The sequence below is a fragment of the Arabidopsis lyrata genome, assembly GCF_000004255.2.
Source record: "Arabidopsis lyrata subsp. lyrata unplaced genomic scaffold ARALYscaffold_2, whole genome shotgun sequence".
Lineage (NCBI taxonomy): Eukaryota > Viridiplantae > Streptophyta > Magnoliopsida > Brassicales > Brassicaceae > Arabidopsis > Arabidopsis lyrata.
Window position 1 is genome coordinate 3,647,857 of NW_003302554.1, and position 22,818 is coordinate 3,670,674.

A 22,818-nucleotide genomic window follows, 5' to 3' on the forward strand; every position below is an offset into this window, starting at 1 on the left:
ATAAGTGATTTTAATAATTGTATCATTGACAATAATTGATTTAAAACACTATATCACTTAAAGTGAAGCTAAAATGCTAACGTGTTTTAGCATAATTTTCTAATTTATCTAAAAAATCCAAAAAAATAATTAATTAAATACGAAAAACAGATTTAAGGGAGTGATTGGTTGAGACTTTAAAGGTTTTAACTTTTTTGTAAAGTTTTTAAAGTTTAATTTTTACCGATCACACTTTTTTGGCTTTAAATAATTCAAAAGCCTCTAAAGTTTTTTTTTTCTTTTTTATTCTTTGGTTTCACTTTTTTTTTTTAAATCACGTAACCCTGACTTTAAAAGTAAAAAAAATAAAAACTTGACCGGGATTACGAATAAAAGATTATAGACCTATACAAAAGCTTCCATGTTTTAATTTTTTTTGTCATGAGACCATTTGTATAAGTCTATAATCTTTTATTGTAAACCTAAACTCTTTTTCATTTTCTATGAAATATTTACATTCTTAACAAAAACAAATCTTAGTTTAACTTGAAAACGAGCATGCAGGACATGATAGCTGTTTGATTGTCTAAGATGATTTACGAACTCTCCAATTTCCAGTTTCTACTACAAATCTTTTATGATTCAGTTATATAATTCAACGTAAAGAAGGCCATTCTTAGCTCATTTGTATTCGTCAAGAATTGACGGAGATTACGAATAAAATAAATTTTTGAAATACCATTACGGATCTCGTACTTGAAAAATGAGTTTATATATTTTAATCTACCAAATTTGTAGCGAGACTAGCAAGCTCATTATTATTGACCCAGATTTTCAAACTTCAACGCATAAACAATATTAACAAGGAAATCTACTAAGCTTCTCAGTTCCTTTACTTAAGTGTATCTTTATCACTTAAAGCTTCTTATTTCCTCTATCCCTCTTTAAGATTTGAAATGCCTCTCTCAATACCTACAATGCATCAAAATTAAAGAAACAATGGCCACTCAATATATAATACTGTGGAAAAAAATAAAAGCCAATAACTATTCAATTTTTTACATATCCTCAAAATGCTGCCAGAAATAAGCATATATATCACTAAGTTCAAACGCTAAAATCTCCCTTCGTAAAAATATGATTAATTCCAAATAACCAAATCATAACGAACCTCAAATAGTTTGGGTTCAGTGGTTGGATGAAGGTAGTGAGTGACTCTCTCCCTCTCCCTTTGTAGATACTCTTGAGGCTGCAATATAAAATTACTAACATTCATTAACATACATACTTTCTTGAAATCGAATTGGATAACAGTTCCAAAAGTGATATCTAGAGATATGCCTTTATCGTGTAATCAAGACAAGAATCCTCCTCGATCCACCTTGACGCCTTGCGGGAATAGTAAGAAGCAGTATCTTCAAGCATGAAGCTTTCAAAATCCTCTTCATATTTTTTTATAGATCCCATCCCATTCTCAACAAAGACATGTATTACATTTCTCACTAGTTCTCTATCAATTTGTTCGCCCTCACGTTCTTTATCAATCTGGGTAATACAAATTTTTGTTAGATAGAAAAATCAAGAATCCGGATTTTTTTTATTACAGATTCCAATACTTACAAGTGCTATTACAGCTTCTGTGGCCGAGGAATGCATCTCATGGTAAACCTGAAGTACATAATTGCATAGACTGTTACAAAATACTTTCGAAAAAATGAAAAATTAAAAGCTATAGAAATGTGAATGACAAACCAGGTCGTGGAAGTATATCAAGCCAACTTCCCTCAGTGATGAATTTATGCGTTTCCAACGAAAAAAGTATCCTTCAAGATAACCAAAGATTATGGCTAACTGTCTAACCATAAGTTTATGGTTATTCCACCTCTTAACAAGCTCTCTCAACATATATTCATCATGCTTCTCCCTTAAAGATGGTAGCACCTAAAGTAAACATAAAACAAATAGTAACAAGCAGGCCCGGCTCACAGGGGTGCGATGGCCTAAGGCTTTTTTTTTTCACTCAAAAATACTTCAAAAAAAGGTCCATATTTATTTCAAAAAATTAATATAACCCAAAATTAGATATAAAAGGCCCAGATTTTTTATAAAAAAAACTATGAAAAAGTCCAAAATTTTGAAAATAATTTGTTTTTATAATTATAAATACCAAAAATATATTTTAAAATAGTAAAAAAAAAAATTATAATGCTAAAAGGCCCAAAAAAATATTTTTTGCCCTAAGGTCTTCATTTTCTTTGGGCCGGGGCTGGTAACAAGTTAAGTTAATAAGAAAATAAGAAGATGTCTTCTTCGCACTATATCCAATAATCAAGCCCAAACAAATTTGTTTGCTACTCACCGTTTGCATAGTATAATCTTCAATCACTTCGCGATACTTATCGTAAAGCTGTTGTGAGTAATTAGGATTCTGGGTGCACATATGGTAGGCAGTGCTGTGAATCACATAAGAAATCACTGTGGTAAGTACTCGTACACAACTATTAACAACTATCATAAGACTCCAAACATTACATAAGACGACCAACGTACTTGTAAAGTTCCATACAATGCTGAGTTTTAAGTGCCTGTTCAGGCTCTCCTTCTAGATGTCTTATCAGTCTGGTAATACCTTTCTGCAAGTAGGACCATCCTTCCTCAAATTTAATCGCTTCTTGCACCATCCTTCTAGAACGTGTTTCAAGCTCTCTTGGATCAAATTCTATAATAAAGTAGTAGACACAAGAAATTAAAATGTTTGTTTTTTTATAAAGGGAGAAACTAAGATAATTACATTAAAATTTATCTCTTGAGATGTAATTATCGATACTTTAGCATCCAAATTATCGATATTTAAAACTAAAACTAATTAGACTACCAAAAGAACTACTACAATCTTTTTTTTTTTTTTTTTTGTTAATTTGTTGCATAAAATTAAATGGCCGAAGCCGAAAGTGTTTTATAAATTACAACCCATACTAGTTAGTATCCTTATAAAAGAAAATAAATGAACCCATAATTAAAAAGCCCTTGAAGGTAGTAAACCCATTAAGAGAAGAAAAGCCCATTCGGAGTAGTAGAGCCCAAATGAAGAGGTAGATGAAACGATGGTCTGCTGTTGTCGTTTATTGCCGAGACATCCATAGTTGCAGGATTTTAATCTCATTGGCCCCTTTGGCCAAAATCAATTTTTGAAAAACCCCTACTTATTCTCACTACCCCCTCTTCTTCCCAATTTTTTCATAAACCAACTCTACCCCTTATCCCTTTAATTCTACATTTAATTTAATATCAACATATTTTTTATCAACCAATCAAAAATTTTCTCTCTCTTCTCTCATTAAAAAACAAACCTACCAAATGTCTCACCTTTTACAACATTAAACGTAGGAACGTACGAGACTTTCTTCTTCTTCTTCTTCTTCTTCTTCAGACATATTTCTTCTCTTCTTCTTCTTGTATTCCCACCATACTGTAAGGTAAGTATACTTTTTCTTAGTGTAGTATGATTAAGTTAATTCGTAGCTTGAATAGGGTTATGTGTTGAAATATTTTAGGATTGCAGATTTGGGACAACTGAAACCACTGGGTACAACTAAGTAGTTACGGAAACCCTAAGTTTGGTACAACTGGAACAAATTCGTACAACTGTAAGGTAAGTATACTTTTTCTTAGTGTAGTATGATTAAGTTGAATTCGTAGCTTGAATAGGGTTATTTGTTGAAATATTTTAGGATTGCAGATTTGGGACAACTGAAACCACTGGGTACAACTAAGTAGTTACGGAAACCCTAAGTTTGGTACAACTGGAACAAATTCGTACAACTGTAAGGTAAGTATACTTTTTCTTAGTGTAGTATGATTAAGTTGAATTCGTAGCTTGAATAGGGTTATTTGTTGAAATATTTTAGGATTGCAGATTTGGGACAACTGAAACCACTGGGTACAACTAAGTAGTTACGGAAACCCCAAGTTTGGTACAACTGGGACAAATGCGTACAACTATGTTGATGGTCTGCTACGAAAGTTATGAAATTATAGGCCGTTTTTTTTTCTCTTTCTTTTTCAGGGACAATGAAAAGGAATTCAGTCATACGCTTTGCTTATGACGGATACTATACAAGTATCGGAGAAGATGTACATTGGATTTCTAATGGAGAAGATGAAGAAGTGTATTCTTTTCTTATGAATAAATCGAAAGGGGAAGTATCATATGTTAAGATGGTTGAGAAGATTTGCAGGAAGAAAAAGGTAGATGAGGCTACGACAAAACTGAGAGTTAGTTACTTTCCCTTCACATTCAAAGGCCAAAATTCAAATCCGAAAACAAGACAATTTGAAATCCGAAAATCCATCCACAAATCAAAATCTTCATGAATCAAAACCCAACACACTCAAACAAAAAAAACGGGAAACATAACCTTGATTCTCGAAAATAAATCTTACAAAGAGAAGGGCGGATGAACTTGGATTTGGTTTGTGGCGGCGGATCCTTTGTTGGCGAACAAGAGAAGAGGGAAGAAGAAGAGTTTTATCGGCGATGAGAGAACGGCGAAGTCGGTTTGTTTTCGAGAGAACGTCGGAGGGTCTCGGGATCCAGGGTCTCGTCGGTTTGTCGAGAGAGAAAAGAAGAAGGAAAAAATGAAAATTAGGGTTAGGGCTTGAAGTTAGTCGAAGTTAGGAGAATTGGGAATTAAAGATCCGAAATCCGACCCAACAAATATGGATCTAGATCCAAAGTTAGGTTGGGTCTGTAATTATGTTGAAAATCCCATATTTTTTTGGTCATTTACTATTTTCCTGAATTAAATTAAACAATTAAACTCTTCTTTCTTATAAGGGGGGCTAAGTAGAAATTGATTCCACCCCGGGGGGCCGATGAGATTAAAATCCATAGTTGCATAAGCTTGCTCGCCAATGTCGGATTCTGATGTCTAAACGCCGAGATCCTGTTTTTGATAGTTGATCCGATGATACGAGTGATTGATTCCGGCGACCTATGAGTATTGCGATGAAGGCGAGAGTTCCTCTCTCTCCAGATCTCATAGATCGAATTTTGCCACGCAAGGAGAAGAATGTATCGAAGTTGTGAATTCCCAGAGAAGTTGATGAGATATTGAAGCAGGTCTGTCCAGTCATCGCTCAGGTGAGCCCGCAAAATTGAGTAAGAAAGAGGTCTCCAGATCGCCTGAGAGTAACTACAAGCAAAGAAAAGATGGTGCCTTGATTCTGCCATTTGATTACAAAGGAGACAACTCGCATCAACAGGGAGACCCCACGAGAGGAGTCGATCACATGTAGGGCATCGATTGAGGATGAAAAGCCAGGTTAGTGTTCGATGTTTTGGAATTCCTCTTTTGATCCAGACAATTTTATCCCAATCCACCAGAGGTTTTACTTCTCTTAAGCTATTGTAGACCAGTCCCGAGCAAAAGTCCTCTCTAACAGCGTCTTGGATGCACCACTGCTGGATGTCTTCAGAATCATTAAGTCTTATGGTCGAGAGATGTAGAAGAAGCTGTTCAAATCGGTCTGATCGAGCTAGGGGAAGAAACCAAGATCCATTCGACCAGAGTGAAGATACCGTTGCATTCGAGGGAATACCCGTAAGTCGAGGTCCATGAGTTCCGATGAAGTTGATTAGAGGTCCATAGGGAGTCCACGGATCTCTCCAAAATCTGCAATTCCTACCATTTCCCAGACTGATTCTGAACCACTTAATAGCGAGCCCTCGAAGTTTAAGTAAGTTTTTAAACGTCCATGTTTGTACCTGACTTGGTTTAATGTCCCAAAAGTTTCTATCTTTGATGACATTTTGGTGAATCCAAGCTGACCAAACTGATTCAGTCTTAAACAACAACATCCACAGGAGCTTAAGAGAACAAGTTCGGTTCCAGAGCAATAAATTTCTCACACCCAAGCCTCCTTCACCTTTGGGGGAGGTAACTACTTCCCACGATACTCTTGCTACATGTTTTCCTTCCAAAGTTCCTTTCCACAGAAATGCACTACACATTGAGTTAATTAATTTTATACATCTCTTAGGCAAGACAAACGCACCACACCATAAGTTACTAATTCCCGCAATAACTGAATTGAGAAGTTGTAATCTTCCTGCAAAAGATAAATATTTTGCTGTCCAGGAAGATATCTTACTTTTGATCCTTTGGAGAAGTGGCTCACAGTTAACAATTAGTAATTTTTTGGTACACAAGGGCAGACCAAGGTATCTTATGGGCAGGTGTCCTTGAGGAATCCTAGACAAACTGCCAATAGTTGTGATTTCTTCTGCAGAAAGCCCACAAGGAAAGAAACAAGACTTCTCAGGATTGATAGCTAATCCTGACAGGGTCTGGAATTCAGCCAAGACATCTATGATTCCTTGGACAGAGGCAGGAGAGCCATCAGAGAAGATCAACAAGTCGTCAGCAAAGCAGAGGTGAGTGAGTTTAGATTCTCTGCATTTTGGGTGATAACCAAACCGACCTTGGTCAGCAGCCTCATTCAGTCGTAGAGATAGAAAATTCATAGCTATAGTAAATAGATAAGGGGAAAGAGGGTCTCCTTGTCTTAAACCCCTACTCCCTTTAAAATAGCCATGCATTACACCATTAATTCCTATTGAAAAGGCTGGAGAAGTGATACACTCTTTGAGGATGTATAATTCTGGCAGGTTGAGAGCGGAAAGACAGAAAAGGATGAAATCCCATCTCACGGTGTCAAACGCTTTTGCGATGTCAACTTGGATGGTGAGTTTCTTTGGCCCCTGGTCTTTGTGGTATCCGTTGACAATTTCTGCAGCCAATAAACAGTTTTCTAACAGAACCCTGCCTTTGATGAAAGCTGTCTGATTAGGCAGATCAATTTTTAGAAGCAACGGTTTGATTTTTCCGACCAGTAGTTTAGCTATTGTCTTGTATAGAGTGTTGCAACATGATATGGGTCTAAAGTCCTTGATAGAAGTAGCTCCTGAAGTCTTTGGAATCAAGGTAAGAATGGTCGAGTTGGTTAATGTGGGCATTTCTGGATTCAGGAAAAAAGATTGGATGGAGCCTACAACTTCTTCACCAAGTATAGTCCAGGCAGCCTTGTAGAAACCTGAGGTAAGTCCATCAGGACCAGGACTCTTGTTAGGGTTTAGCTTGAAAATAGTTTTCCTGATCTCTTCTGAGGAAGGAATCCTACTAAGTATTTGAATCTCCTCTGTTGTGCAAGAATAGTTGTAAGAGGCAGCAATAGTCTGGCTGTGAGAAGGATTTGAAGGCGAAATAAAAGGGCTGAGGATACTTCTGAAGTGGGAAAGAGCAAGTTCTCCAATCTCTTTCGGGGTAGTTGCAATGACGCCATCCAAGCCAAGTAGTGAATGAATAGCATTGTAAGCCGCTCTTGCCTTGGTTGCTCTGTGAAAGAAATTAGTGTTCTGATCTCCAACTATTAGCCAATGAATTCTTGATTTTTGTTTGAAGAAGGCTTCCTCAATTCCCCTGAGCATTGCTAACTTTTCTAGGCATTTCTTCTCTTCCTCAAAATTGGAAATTGTTGGCTGGTTCAGAGCACGCACCTGCACATCTTTTAACAAACAGTTAGCCTCGCAAACCCTCTTTTGAATTTCTGAAAAATTGTTTGTGTTTAAAGCTTTCAAATCCCCTCTCAATCTCTTCTCCTTAAAACTCATTTTTCTTAGGGAGTAATCCTCAGTTTCAGAGCAAATCCAAGCATGGGCTACAGTAGATAAGAAGTCTGGGTGAGAAGTAAGGTAGTTAAAGAATTTGAAAGGTTTAGAGCCAGTTACAGGAAGGGGACAAGCTAGGCTGATGAGGCAGGGAGAGTGATCAGAGATTTGTTCAGGGGCTAGAAAGGTTGCTAGGCTTTGGGGAAATGTTGAGAGCCATTCTTCATTGATTAGTGCCCTATCAAGTTTCTTGGCAATAGGGTTGGAATCTTGTTTATTAGTCCAGGTGAAAGTTGGCCCATAGTACCGAAGATCTCTGACTTCTAGAGTTTGAATGCAGTCCTTGAACTTTATCATGTTTCTGGTGAACTGATTCCTTGATGCAGAGGAGTGTTCAGAGTGATGAATAATTTCATTAAAATCTCCCCCTAAGAGCCACGGTACTGAATGAAGAGCAAGGGCTGATTGAATAGCTTCCAACTCACTCCATAAGACCTCTCTTTCCTCCACAGTATTTGCTGCATACACCGCAGTAAAAAAGAAAGTTCTCATTCCAGTGCAGCTTATCTGACAAGTAGTCATTTGTTTGGATTTATGGATGACATTGACTACTAGAGGACCTTTCCAGATGATTACAATTCTACCATCAGCATCCTCCGAATGGTTTGAGGTAAAAGACCAAGATGGGCATAAATCTGTCATTACATGGTTTAGATTAGATTCTTTTATATGAGTTTCCAAAAGGGCTCCAAAAGATACTTTATTACTATTAAGCCAGATCTTAAAAGCCTGATGCTTCTCAGTATCATTAATTCCTCTGACATTCCAAAAAAAAGTTTGTATAGACATAAGAAAGGTTAGGAATGAGACTCCCCTTTAGAGAGGGAAGAACCCGAAGACTGGGTAGATTTAAAAGCATTTGGGATACTTAGGATTGGCAAAGACAGATCAGGCATATGGGAGGATTTTGAAGTGGTGTTAGAGAAGGAAGTTAAAGGAGCTGGAGGCTCAAAAGAATTTTGGGGTTGGGTAATGGTAATAGAAGGCTGAAAGGGTTGATGGGTTTGGGTTTGGGGGGAAGCTTGGGTATTTGAGATTGTGAAATTAGGAGAGACAACAAGGTTAGATGAGGGGTAGTCCTCCATCAACGATGAAGATGACGCAGGAGCATCCTCAAGGTTTGCTAAACAAGAGAAATAGTTTCTTTTAGTGGTGACTAACTGTTTTTTGACAACATGGTTTTTGGCTGCAGGTTTTGAAGAAACTTGGGTCCAAGAAGAGTCCTCTTTGATAGGAACAGAGACCTGAGAAGTAGGAATGATTCTATTCTGAGCCGGAAGAGCAAGTAAATGTGTAATCTCATCTTTCCTTATTATGATGACATTTGTGTTATCAGCTTCAAGAGGAACTGAACTTCCAACAACATCCGCAGGAGAGACTGAGGGATCGACACCAGATTCTGTCTCCATTCCCACTATGGAAGCATTGGCGGTCTCTAAGACGGCTTGTTCCGCAGCTTCTGTGTCCATTGCCACTACAGAAGCTTCAGCAGTTTCTATGACAATTTGATCAACTGGTGAAAGAGAAACAGTAGGAGGAGAAGACTGCGGAGGGGAAGAAGACTGCGGAGGAGGAGAAATTGGTTTTGGAAGCCATTGGGATTCCCTCTGAAAAATGACCTTGCCTTTCTGTTTTGGCATCCATTTTGAAGTAGGGCAGTGAGATTGCAAATGGCCGAGTTGATGGCAGTTTGGACAGGTAGGTGGAATCCACGGATACTCGACAGAGAGAGGAATGACAGTACGAATCTTTGAAAGTATAAACACGAAAACCTAGCTTAGACTTCACGTACATGAAGATTCCGGACAGTATGAATTTGATTTCACCTAACCTGATTAGCTTATCGGAAATGAAAAGCTTGCTAGTGAAGGAGAAAAAGGCCTAGAAGATTTCTTGTATAAGATGGTAAAGTTTCTTCTAAGAGCTATGAGAAGTTTCCCCCATTTGAAGCATTAGACTTCTGCCCTTTAAATTGATTTGGTGCATTAATCATTCTGAGATTTCTTACAGAAAATACAATTAAATGCATTTACAGCTAAAAACTAAATTTAAAAAAAAAACATAAAATCCAACCCAATTCAAAATTCTATTTTCCTATTTAATCAACTACTTTAACACTTATGATTTATGAATATGTTAATTAATGTATTAATCATATTAAATATTGTATAAGGAATCATACATGATTAAATTTAATGAAATTAAATTCTGAACTTAGTTTAAATATATTTTGTACTGAATCATTAAATGATATATAAGATACGTTATTTTAAATTTTCTCAAAGATATATATTGTAAGAACTATTAATGTAGCCCATTCAATTTTCTAAGATTTTTTTCCATTGAGAATACTTATATGCATAAACTTCAAAATTAAAGATAATATAATCCAACCTTAATTAAATGATTTAACTCATTATTTTTCTAAAAGATTTTTTTTATTATAAATTTAACAATGAGGAAAGTAAAGTTTCTTTTTGGGTTTATTTTTTCATATTTTTCAACATAGTTTTTATTTATGCATGTAAATATTACTCCATATAGCATATAAAAGTTTGAGAAATAATGAAAAAATTAAGTAGTTGTTGATTTTTCTTCTTCTTTTATATGAATAATGTATTATATTCCAATTATATATATATATATATATATATTGATTAAACTTTTGAATATTTTTTATACATTTTGAGTCTTAATCATTAATAATATATAAAGTCAGCTTTTTGAAAATACAGCAAAAAAAAAAAAAAAACAACTTAATATGATTTTTGGTTTTAGTTTGGGTTCGGTTCGGTTCGGTTCGGTTAATTCGGTTTATAAATATTCTAGCCAAACTCAAACTGAAGTTAGTTTGGTTCGGTTTGATAATTCAGTTTGGGTTAGTTCGGTTTGGTTTAGTACGGTTTGGTTTACTACCATTAGTCATAATTAATTTATCTAGTTAGAAAGTGTAATTCTGTTACTATAATTTTATATGAAACAATTTTTAGTTTCCGTAACTTATAAATTCATGGCTTAGAATTAAAGATTTTGGGATTAAAAGGATTAAGTAAATTTATTTTATATTAGATAATTATTAAATACAAATTAAGCATGAATTTAGATTTTAGAGTTATAATATTATTTATTTAAATATATCAATTATAAAATAAAAAGAGTTTGGGTTATTGGTTTGGTTCAGTTTCAAACCGAACCAAGCCGAACTAAACCAAACCATTCGGGTTGAAGAAAAGCTTAACCAAATGGGTTGTATGTAGACTTTGGTTTGGTTTAGATCGGTTTGAGTTCGGTTGGTTCGGTTTGTTCTGTTCGGTGGGGTTAGCTATATAACTATACCATCGAAATGTTTTCTACATTTATTGGGTGTATTACTCTATCTAAGAGTCATTTACATTTTTTATTTTGTGTGCAAAGGCTTGTTTCCATTCAATAGTTCAAATGGTTACAAGGCTGAAGAGTTTAGCAAATTCAAATTTAAAACAACAGAGCTAAACATATTAGAAACATATTAGAAATCACAAATTTAATACATATATCTAAATTTTATATTTTGAATCTTCCTTTCAAAATTGGACAATCAGTCATATATTAGTTTTCTAATTAATTTTTGGTTGAAAGAAAACGAAAAACTAAGACATGTAACGGAAAAATGGTATTTTCATACCCGTATAATATGCAAAGTGTGTTTTTTGATATGAACAATTACGTAGGCCCTTAATTCATACCCAAACCTTAAAAAATTTGAATTTCATACTTGAACTTTACATTTAGTACCTAATTCAAACTCGTAATTAACGGATATTAGTCAACCGTTAAGGTCGCTGAATCAATGATCTGTATTTGATAACGTGGCTTAAAATGACGTCATTTTAAGCGTTAGAGTTGAAGTTTATCAAAATTTAGCAATAATCAGGTCTCAAACCTCCGACATTTCACGATAATTATCGATCAAATGGTAATAGGCTGCATAAATGAGTGAAACGTCATGGGTTCGAGATCCGATTTTTACAAACCTTTATAAAAATTTAACTCCAACACTTAAACCGACAACTTTTTAGGTCATAACATCAAATACGTGTCATTTCACTCAGCAACCGTAACATCGGTTAATTACGATTCCGAATTAGACAATAAATATAAAGTTCGGGTATAAAATTTAATTTGTTTTTGAAGTTCAGGTATGAATTAATCCTACATATATGTTCACGTCAGAAAACACATTTTGAGAATTGTACGGGTATGAAAATACCATTTTCCCAACATGTAACTTAGTGGGTCTACTAGTACTGTCACTATATCACCACCCGTGCTCATACTAGTGGAACACATGTGTGCGAATACTTGAAAAAGTGAATTTATATATGGTTCTATGATTTATAAATGTTATAATCGAATTTATAAGATGTTATGAAGCTCTTTATAAAAATTTTAATTGATTTGTTACAAATTGCAAACTAATTTTTGATTAGTAAAAAATATATAGTTTCTCACTATATTTTATTCCCAACAATTGAATCTTACACAAAATATTAATGATTTTGAATTTTCTTAAGATTTTTTAAAAATATTTGGATTGTATCGAGGAATGAGAAGATGAAAAGGAAGAAGGACAACGTACTTTTTATAACACTAAACTATTTGTTCAGTTTTTTTAGAATTGTTCTTCTTTGCACACTGTGCACAAAGACAACTGATTCTTAAGAAAATTAACGAATTTTCAGTAAATTATTAAGGAGATAATATGTGTTTAACACACCATAATGACTGAACACTTTTAGTTTATTTTAAATAGTTGATCATATATACTCGAAAACGAGTAGGAGAGGATAGCTATTTGATTGTCTTAGATGATTTATGAATTGAAACAAAAGAAAAATATAATTAATACTTCATCACTTAAGCTTCTCACTTCCTCCATTTCTCTTTAAGATTTGAAATGCCTCTTTCAATACCTACAATGCATCAAAAGAAACAACGGCCACTAATCATACCGTGGAAAAATAAATATAAAAGCCAATAAGAGCATCCTCATTGGACAACCCACAATGGGTGTTTTAACTTTAAATTAATGATTAAATTAATACGAATTTAATGTAAGAAGTGTTTTACTTATCCTCAAAATGCTGCCACAAATAAGCATTCACTAAGTTCAAACCCTAAAATCTTCCTTTGTAAATATATGATTAATTCCAAATAACCAAATTATAACGAACCTTAAATAGTTTGGGTTCAGTGGTTGGATGAAGGTAGTGAGTGACTCTCTCCCTCTCCCTCTGTAGACACTCTTGAGGCTGCAATATAAGATTAGAACGTTCACTAATATACATACTTTCTTGAAATCAAATTGAAAAACAGTCCCAAAAGTGATATGTAGAGATATGCCTTTAGCGTGTAATCAGGACAAGAATCCTCCTCGATCCACCTTGACGCCTTGCTAAAATAGTAAGAAGCAGTATCTTGAAGCATGAAGCTTTCAAAATCCTCTTCATATTGTTTTATGGATCCCATCCCATTCTCAACATAGACATTTATTATGTTTCTCACTAGTTCTCTATCAATTTGTTCGCCTTCACGTTCTTTATGAATCTGGCAATACAAACATTGTTAGAAAAAAAAAGATCATGCAGAACCAAGGATTTTTTTTAATACATATACAAATGCTTACAAGTGCTATAACTGCTTCTGTGGCCGTGGAGTGCATCTCACGGTAAACCTGAATTCCGCCGGAATTTATTCACTGGATTTCTCTTTGTATTACCACAGCCTCTTTCTCGGTTCAAGTTAATGGTGAGCTTGCTGGATATTTTAATAGTGCAAGAGGGCTACGACAGGGGTGTTCTCTCTCCACTACAAAAAAAGGTTACATTGATAGCACTTAAGCATAGCACGATTTTCGATTTTGCTATGAAAAAGACTATGTCGGATTGGAATAGTATATTATAGCATTTTATAAATGCTATGCCGAAATTTAACTAAGCGGGAACTATTAGAGCCAATTTTTTCATCGATCCTAACACTTAAAAAAAACAGACGGTGATTTTTCCTTTTCAATTGGATAGAGAGAGAGAAAAAAAAAACAAAACTTTGAACAAAAAAAAAAGCTCTCTCACTCTCACCATCTTCGATCCTCTTCTCCTCCAATCTTCTTCTCCATTATGTTCTTTCATTCGATCTCCCTTGCCTCTCTCTCTCTCTCTCTCTGCAACTTTTCTCATCTCTTTAGATTTCTCCGACATATCATCCCTCTCTCTGCAAAGACGACGACCACTGCCTCATCCTTCGCCGGCGATAATCTCGATCTCCGACGGCCTCTACCTTTCCGCCGATAGTTTTAAGCTTCGCAGCTGAATTTTTATCTATGTCGTTCAAATTAGGGTTCAATCTTCAGCTTAAGGTACGAAATCACCAATATATACCTTGATTAGGTTTTCCTTTACCGTTAGTTGTCCTTATTTGGTCTTATCGAAATTGAAACTGGTTTCAAAAGGGATAACGATAATTTTGATATTTGACGGATTCAAATTAGGGTTCACTTTTCAACAAAACAAAATTTCATATACAAATTAGTGTTGTGCTTTGTGTTTTTTGTTTCTCAGATCTTCCAAAGATAAAACTCAGGTGTTGGTGCTAAATTCAGGAGCTTGAAGAAGAAGTTAAGCTTCTCAAAAATCTCTCCCATCCAAATATAGTTGTGAGTAATAGTTTCGGCTCTGATTATACTATTGTCGAATCTGAGTTTTGGAAAGATTGAATTCACAAAACTATTGTGCGTCTCTACCTGATTCCTTAGAATAGTTTTTGTTGTGTAAACTGATGATGATTTCATGCCCTCCAGGTGTTCGACGAATTGCCTCATTATTGGTTTGCTTGTTTCTTGACATTGTTTGGCGTTATGTGCAGCTTATTACATTTAGTTCATTATTGAACTTAGTTATGGATCATTATTGAATCTGGTGTGACTAATTTGATTGTTGTTTTCTTTCGTGTGTTTTATATTGTGAAGTTACGAATGTAAAATCTGTCTAAAGGTGCATAACAACGAAAGAGACTACTTGTCGCATCTTCACGGTAAGAGGCATCACACCAATTTGTATGATATAGTCAACTTAGCATATCAATTGAATATTATGGATATTTGCTTTTTTCATATTCAGCTCATTTTCAAGAGAAAAAGTTCAGAGATGAAATGAAAACAGAGGTAAGCAAATGTTTTATTACTTGGTGTCCTTATGTAGCTTTTAAATTTGGGTACTTTTGTGCAGAACACTTCAGATAATGATCTTTATGATTCAGAATTTTCTGGTAAGTACTCTTTTCTCTTATGCTCTTGCTAAATCTGTACATGTTAATCATTTGTATCAAACCTAATATGTTTTGTTTCAATTGATTATCAGAACCTCCTCGATCATTTAAGTAAATGGTTTCCGGACTATGTCTATGAATCACCGATGTTGGATACATGTTATGGTTTTGAATTCTCTGACCTTAAAGAAAGTGAAAGTATAAAGGATTTGGAAATTAAGAAAGAGACACCAACAAAAATCGATGACTTAGTCTCTTCTAAGATTGATGATATGACTGACTCGCAAGCTGCATATTCAGGTGAACAAATATATGTTATTGTTTTGGCTTTATTATAATGTGATGCGATTAAAATGATTCAATTCTGCAGTCAATATATGAATGTTTGTTTTGTGCATATTTCTGATTTGAAATGTTTGTTTTGTTATTTCTAACAGAGTTGGTAGTTGAGGATAGTGACAGAGACGATGCCGTAATAGACAAAAACCGTAGAAGTCTTTTTCGAAGAGTGGCTAAGCGAAAACCTACAATACCAACCGTTGAAGAAGAGTTAACTTACTTGAAGAACCGAGTCAGTGATCTAGAAGACAAAGTAAGCTATTTGTATGATGTTATTAGTCGTCTTATTATCTCCAATGGCAACAATGGTAATTAGACGTAAGGATATTAGTTTAGGTATTGGATTCATATTTGATTTATGTATGAATTGGTGTTTGGTTCAAAAATGATGTTTGGTTTATGATATGATGTATATGTATGTTTTGGATGTTTATCACATATAAGACAGACCAAACAATAGCACAGACCAAACAGTAGCACGTAATAACAACGCTATCATAAAACTTATGAGCGTCAAGAAAATATGCTATTAAAGGTAGTAATGGCATTCGATTATTGCTATGAAACAATAAATAAAGACATTAAAAAGTGCTATTGTAGATGAACATACTATAGCAGACAAAATTAATGCTATTGTAGGTGGGGTATCTACCATAGCTGCCGCAATCATATCAGTTGTTATTTCGCTATGTATTACCTATGATAGCACTTTTTCCGCGCTAAGAATGTAAGTTTTTCTTGTAGTGCTCGCCTTATTTGTTTGTGATCAGTATGGATGTGCTTTCCAAAATGCTTGACAAAGCCGCGGGTGCGAGGAAATTTGGTTACCATCCCCGGTGTAAAAGCTTAGGCTTAACTCACCTAAGCTTTGCGGATGACCTTATGATTCTTTCAGATGGTAAGGTGAGATCTATTGAAGGGATAGTGAAACTGCTTGATGATTTTGCTAAACGATCGGGTTTGAAGATTAGTATGGAAAAATCAACAGTATTTCTGGCGGGAACTCAAGATTCTGTCTCGCAGGAGATAGTTAACAGATTTTCTTTTGATGTAGGCCAGCTTCCAGTGCGGTACTTGGGGCTCCCTCTCGTTACCAAACGCCTTGTTAAAGCTGATTATCTCCCATTATTAGAGCAGATCAGAAAGAGAATTGGATCATGGACAGCGAGGTTTCTCTCCTTTGCTGGAAGGTTAAACTTAATCAGTTCGGTTTTAAGGAGCATATGTAATTTTTGGTTGGCGGCGTTCAGGCTGCCACGGGAATGTATACGTACGGGAGATTGACAAGCTATGCTCTGCCTTCTTATGGTCGGGAGCCGAAATGAGTTCAAAAAAAGCAAAGATAGCTTGGGAAGCAGTTTGTAAACCAAAGCTAGAGGGTGGGCTTGGTCTACGATCACTAAAGGATGCAAATGATGTTTGTTGCTTGAAGTTAATATGGAAAATTGTCTCCCACGGCAACTCACTGTGGGTCAAATGGACTGAAACAAACCTCCTCAAACATGAATCTTTCTGGTCAGTAAAGCACACAACGAGCTTGGGATCTTGGATTTGGCGGAAACTGCTCAAATATAGAGATACAGCAAAATCTTTCTGTAAGATGGCTGTGGGAAATAGAAAGCAGACTTCTTTTTGGTACGACAATTGGTCGCAGCTGGGAATTCTTATGGAAGTTGCAGGTTCTAGAGGTGTAATCGATCTTGGTATAACCCGACAAATGACACTAGCGGAGGCTTGGACTGATCCTCGACGTAGACGACATAGAACTGATTGTTTAAACTCAATTGAAGAAGCAATAATCTCATCTCGGCAACGCAGAACAGAGGAAGACGATGTTGTGTTATGGAGAGGGAAGCAAAACGTTTTCAAGCCAAGTTTCTCTACTAAAGACACTTGGAACCACACTAGAACTGTTTCAAATAAAGTTACTTGGTTCAAGGGAGTTTAGTTCCCCCACGCAACTCCCAAATTTTCTTATTGTCTCTGGCTTGCGGTACATGATCGACTTCCAAGAGCAGATAGGATGGCAAAATGGCAGGGGGGGCCATCAATGGCATGCTTTTTTTGTCATCATAGCTCAGAATCCCGAGATCATCTATTCTTCTCATGTGGGTTTGTTTCTGAAATTTGGGCAGCGTTGGCTAAAGGCATTCTCAAATCAAGGTACACGGTTGACTGGAACTCTCTGGTTACATACGTCTCTCAACTTCAAAGTACTCGATTGGAGAGCTTTATAGCTAAATACCTCTTTCAAGCTACGGTGTATAATGTGTGGAGAGAGAGAAACGGGAGACGACACGGTGAGGATCCGATCCCAGCATCTCGTCTCATAAGAATGATTGACAAACAAGTATGGAACAAGTTTTCCTCAATCAGGGCAAGCGGTGATAGGAGATACGACAAAGGACTTCAACTTTGGTTTGAATCGAAAAGTTAATTTTTAAGTTTATGCATATGTTTTCAGCTTCAAATTTTCAAAAACAGTTACACTTGTTGTACAAACGTTTATTTTTCTTTTGAATATAATTTAACATTACATTCAAAAAAAAAAAAAAAAAAAAAAAACGTTGGTACTCACCGTTTGGATATTATAATCTTCAATTACTTCACGATACTTATCATAAAGCTGCTCTGAGTAATCCGATTTCTGGGAGCACATATTGTAGATAGTCCTGTGAATCACATAAGAAATCATTGTGGTAATTACATAAGACGACTGTTAAAAAATAAACATAGCATAAGACCCCAAACATTACATAAGACGATCTATATATACGTACGTGTGCAGCTTCATACGTTCGATTAAAACATATACACGAAAACTTAAGACATCACGTACATGAAGATTCCGAACAGTATAAAAATGATTTCACCTAATCCGATTAGCTTATCGGAAATGAAAAGTTTGCCAGTGAAGAAATGCCCTAATAGATTTCTTCTATTATCAAAAAGATTGTAAAGTTTCTTCTAAAAGAGCTATGAGAAGCTTCCCCCCCCATTGATTGGGTGCATTTATCATTCTGAGATTTTCTTAAATGAAAAGACAATTTAATTCATTTACAATATCCAACTAAATTATATAACATAAAATCCAACCCAATTCAAATTTTTAATTATGATCTAATCAATTAATTTTAATACTTATGATTTATAGATATGCAATAAATTATTTCTCATTTAAAATATCATATAAGGAACTAGATATGGTTACACGGGTTGCCGCTCAAATTATTATTTTTAATTTTTAATTTTTATTTTTGTAAGTTTTAACTAAAATTATGTAAACATATATGTTTTAATTTTAAAAAATGCAGCATTTTAATTATTTTTTAAATATAGATTTATCATGCATAATGTGCAATATAAAATACTATTTGCAGTTATATTATACTAATTATTAAATCATCTAATATAAATGTTGGTCTATTTATTAAATTATATAATATTTCATTTTTTAAAAATTATGATATTTATAAATACTCATATGTTGTATTATTAAATTTTAATAAATTATTTACATCCTTCCGAAGAGTGGGTTACACCTTATAATTTCAATGTGGGCAAAACGGAAACAAAATTGTGACAATAAAAATAGATAAAATAATACAGTTACGTAAATATATGAACGATATATGCATAATATGTAAACATATGGTCTGAATTACGTAAACATTTGAATTTTTTCAGAGAAGCTTGGTGTCATGATAAAATTATGACAATAAGATGAAAAAAAAAATGAGACAGTGTATATCCATGTCGTGTAATTTTATTTGATAATATAGGATATCCTAAAAAAAGAGACATGTCTTATAAGGAATTAGATCATATACATTAAATAACTTAAGACTAAAAAAGAATTAAACAAATAATTTAAGACTAAAAAAAAAAGAAGAAAATAATATTTGACTAAATAATATCTATTTGCTACATAGTTTTTATTAATTTTTGGCTAATATTACCCATTTCTTCTTCGTTTTCTTCTGCGAGAAAGTCTCAAATCTCTCTCTTTCTCTCATTAGATTTCTCTTATTTTTGACTATCTCTTCTTTCTCTTTCCCCCTCTCCCTCTCGTAGGTAATTTTTAATGTTGAATTTAATGTAGTTAGATTCAATTAAATTTGATAGCATTTGAAATATTATTATTTCAAAGATATTTGATAAAGATGTAAGATATGAAACAATAATTAAATCCAAGCTATTTGAAAGGAAAAAAGAAGCAAATCCTAGTCAAACTTGGAAAGGAACATAACAGGTTATGTTTGATTGTCTTAGATAATTTAAGAACCAAAATCAAATGAGACTCTATAAAACTGATTTGGTTTAGCTTTTCGCTTTTATCGTAATTCTAGTTTGGCCAAGTTCCTTTGTTCATGTGGATGTAGTAGTATCCATAAGCAGTAAAGAAGAGAAAAAAATCTACTTTCTCAAATCCTACCTTCATCACAAAAAAAGCTTCTCACTTCCTCCCTGACTTCTTAAGATTTCAAATGCCTCTTTCAGTGCCTACAATGCATTCAAAGGAAAGTATAGCCATTCAATTTATTATTGTGGGAAAAGATAAACACACATGAACAAACTCTAACCTTATGGAAGAGGGTGTGGTTCTGAAAACACTCGGTGACATAGACCATGTACTTATTGTGTAGCTCAATTAGTAGTTGATTAGTGGTTGCGTCGTCAGCTTGTTTGATAAGAGCATTCCTCTCTTCAGTAATATGCTGTTTTTATACACACATTTTCCAATGAAATCCAATGTGAGTTAAAAAAAAAAAAAAGAAATTGATTTGGAATCAAAGAGAAAGTAAGTTTAAAAGTAAAATGAAATAAACCTTCTTGAATAAGTCTGCAACACGTCCCAACCTTTGAGGGATTGGATGATAAAGACTGTATATCCTAGAGAGATCATTCTTCTGAAAATATACATGTAGAAATGCTCCATCAAAATAGATAATTTCATATGATAATTTGTTTACGAATTATAACCACAAAAAGTCCTCTTTACCTTGTCATCTCTTAGCAATGCACAGCACCCTGAATGCTCATTTTCTAGACGGTTTTTTGCAACCATTACCAACAATTCATTTTGTATTTTCTGCATTCAGAAATAAACAAACAAATTCAATAACTATCAGTGTTTGTAACCAGATCAAAATACAGCCAGAAATAACCAACCTCAACTACTTTGGGTTCAGTGCTTGAATGGAGATAGTGAGTGACTCTCTCCCTCTCCCTCTTTAGACACTCTTCAACCTGCAATACAAAATTAATGACGTTAATATATATACGATTTTTCTAAAATCGAATGAAAACATAGTCGTAGTTGTAGACATGCCTTTAGCATGTAATGAGAACAAGAATCCTCCTCGATCCACCTTGACGCCTTACGAGAATAGTAAGAAGCAGTATCTTCAAGCATGAAGCTTTCAAAATCCTCTTCATATGTTCCCATCCCATTCTCCACGTAGATATCTAATACGTTCTTCATTAGTGCCCTATCAATCTGTTCGCCCTCACGTTCTTTATGAATCTGGCAAAACTTATATTGTTAGGCATAAAAACCAAGAATCAAAGTTTTTTTAATTACATATAACAATACTTACAAGTGCTAATACAACTTTTGTGGCTGTGGACTGCATCTCATGATAAACCTGAAACAAAAAATTTGCATGGACAGTTACAAATACATATGCGGGATTGAAAAATAAAGAGCTATAGGAATATCCATTACAAACCAGGTCAAGAAAGCATGACAATCCAACTTCATCTAGTGTTGGAATTGGAATCTTACTCCGAAGAACAAAGTGTCGGTCAACATAATGGAATAATCTGGATAACCATCTAACCAGAACTTTATGGTTATCCCACCTCTTAACAAGATCTCTTAGCATATCTTCATCATGCTTCTCCCTTAAAGACGGGGACACCTTAACCACACATAAAAATAAATTATATTAAATCTTTTGCGTTAAAGTTAAGAAAAACAACATGTCTTCTTCACACATTGATATTTTTGTGCACAATATCGAAGAATTAGCCCAAATGAAATTTTTTTGTACTCACCGTTTGTATAATATAATCTTCAATTACTTTACGATACTTATCATATAGCTGCTGTGAGTAATCGGATCTCTGGTTGCACATATCGTAGATAATCCTGTGAATCACATAAGAAATTACTGTGGTAGGTACAAAACTCTTAACAACAAACATTACATAAGACCACAAACATTACGTACGTGTAAATATTCATATATTCATCAGAATGAAATTCTGGTTCAGGCTCTCCTTCTAGAATCCTTATCAGCTTGGTAATACCTTTCTGAATGTTGGACCATCCTTGCTCAAATTCAATATGTCTGTGTTGGGCCATTATTCACGATTCTATTTCAAGATCTGTTGAGTCAAATTTCTGGAAGAAAATTAAGATAGTTACAACAAAATGTCTTGATAGAGGTCATTATCGATACTTTTGCATCCAAATTATTTATATTCAAAACTAATTAATCTTATAGTTATCGCCTATCACAAACCAAATTAAAATAGAGCAAAAACAAGCTGTTACGCGTCCATTGAGGTTACGCGAGAATGAATCAACCACTTAAACACTAAAACCTAAATTGAGATGACATAAACCTAAATTGGTCAAAATCGTGTACATAAACCCTAAAACCTAAGAGTCACGTACCTGAAGATATGGATTCCGATTTCACCGTAATTAGGTATGAGAATCGGAGTGCGACTAAAAGACCTACAACTACAAGAGAAACGGAAGTCAAGTATATATAGCCAACGTTGAGAAGGCAGTGGATATATCCTTTTTTATTTGTATATATCCTCAATATATATATATATATATGTATATATAAAATTCTAGATATATAGAAGAGAAAAGTAGAGAAAATATAAGGTTAAGATTCTAAATATTGAGGTTTCATTTCAGTAGTACTCAAATGTTAGATTCATAAAAAACATATTTGGAATTTTAAACCACTACTCTTGCCATGGGTTACTTAGGTGGTCGAGATGCCATTGTGAAATGAACTTGACCAAGAAAATATTGAAGTTTATGACTATGCGGCCAACTGATGCTGTGAAGTATAGTTAACAATCACTAGAAAATTGTGGAATTTTGTAAATACCAGATAACCGAACATCCTTAAATCTAATGAATTTTCAAATTATATCTGAAGACAAGAAAAGAGTTGACAGGAAGACGAAAGCTCTCTACTCTCTTGGAAACGAGCAGAACTTGATAGCTATTTGATTGTCTTAGATAATTTATGAAACAATAATGCGACTGTTTTAGCTTTTAGCTCTTTTCTTAGCTATAGACTTTTTACAAAGCGTAAGTTTTTGTAATTCAATGCAAAGAAAGTCATGTGGAGGAGCTCATTGGTATATTTGTCAAGATTTGACAGAGACTGAGAATCATATAATTTATTCAAAACACCATTATGGATCTTATAATT

The 22,818-nt window shown here is 34.4% G+C and overlaps 3 protein-coding genes and 1 long non-coding RNA gene across 7 annotated transcripts; 2 read left to right on the forward strand and 2 right to left on the reverse strand.

Moving 5' to 3' along the window:
- Positions 1-1,029: 1,029 nt before the first annotated feature.
- On the reverse strand, positions 1,030-9,726 carry LOC9324242 (putative cullin-like protein 2). The gene is made up of 4 exons (XM_021034669.1): positions 9,501-9,726; positions 2,530-2,698; positions 2,339-2,432; positions 1,030-1,920 (listed from the first exon to the last, which is right to left on the reverse strand). The coding sequence occupies exons 2-4, from the start codon at positions 2,658-2,660 to the stop codon at positions 1,702-1,704; spliced, it is 444 nt and encodes a 147-aa protein (XP_020890328.1). The 5' UTR covers positions 2,661-2,698; positions 9,501-9,726; the 3' UTR covers positions 1,030-1,701.
- Positions 7,010-7,523, forward strand: LOC110230791. Its single transcript, XR_002333946.1, has 3 exons — positions 7,010-7,079; positions 7,197-7,351; positions 7,443-7,523. It is a non-coding gene; the product is annotated as an uncharacterized LOC110230791 (long non-coding RNA).
- A 3,935-nt stretch (positions 9,727-13,661) lies between the features above and the next one.
- On the forward strand, positions 13,662-15,752 carry LOC9324245. Of its 4 annotated transcripts, none has more exons than XM_002886612.2 (5): positions 13,662-14,776; positions 14,863-14,906; positions 14,971-15,010; positions 15,103-15,310; positions 15,448-15,752. In XM_002886612.2, the coding sequence occupies exons 3-5, from the start codon at positions 14,984-14,986 to the stop codon at positions 15,663-15,665; spliced, it is 453 nt and encodes a 150-aa protein (XP_002886658.1). In that variant the 5' UTR covers positions 13,662-14,776; positions 14,863-14,906; positions 14,971-14,983; the 3' UTR covers positions 15,666-15,752. The 4 variants fall into 4 exon arrangements, with proteins under 4 accessions (XP_002886658.1, XP_020890326.1, XP_020890324.1 ...); XM_021034667.1 differs by having other exon boundaries at positions 13,662-14,102; positions 14,712-14,776; positions 14,863-15,010; XM_021034665.1 differs by having other exon boundaries at positions 13,662-14,399; positions 14,544-15,010.
- Positions 15,753-19,562: 3,810 nt separating this feature from the next.
- On the reverse strand, positions 19,563-22,171 carry LOC9322725 (putative cullin-like protein 2). The gene is made up of 11 exons (XM_021034655.1): positions 22,035-22,171; positions 21,586-21,758; positions 21,410-21,503; positions 21,082-21,273; positions 20,950-20,997; positions 20,682-20,876; positions 20,522-20,599; positions 20,352-20,441; positions 20,179-20,259; positions 19,933-20,067; positions 19,563-19,852 (listed from the first exon to the last, which is right to left on the reverse strand). Exons 2-11 carry the CDS (start codon positions 21,717-21,719, stop codon positions 19,790-19,792), a joined length of 1,110 nt encoding a protein of 369 aa, XP_020890314.1. The 5' UTR covers positions 21,720-21,758; positions 22,035-22,171; the 3' UTR covers positions 19,563-19,789.
- Positions 22,172-22,818: the final 647 nt, after the last annotated feature.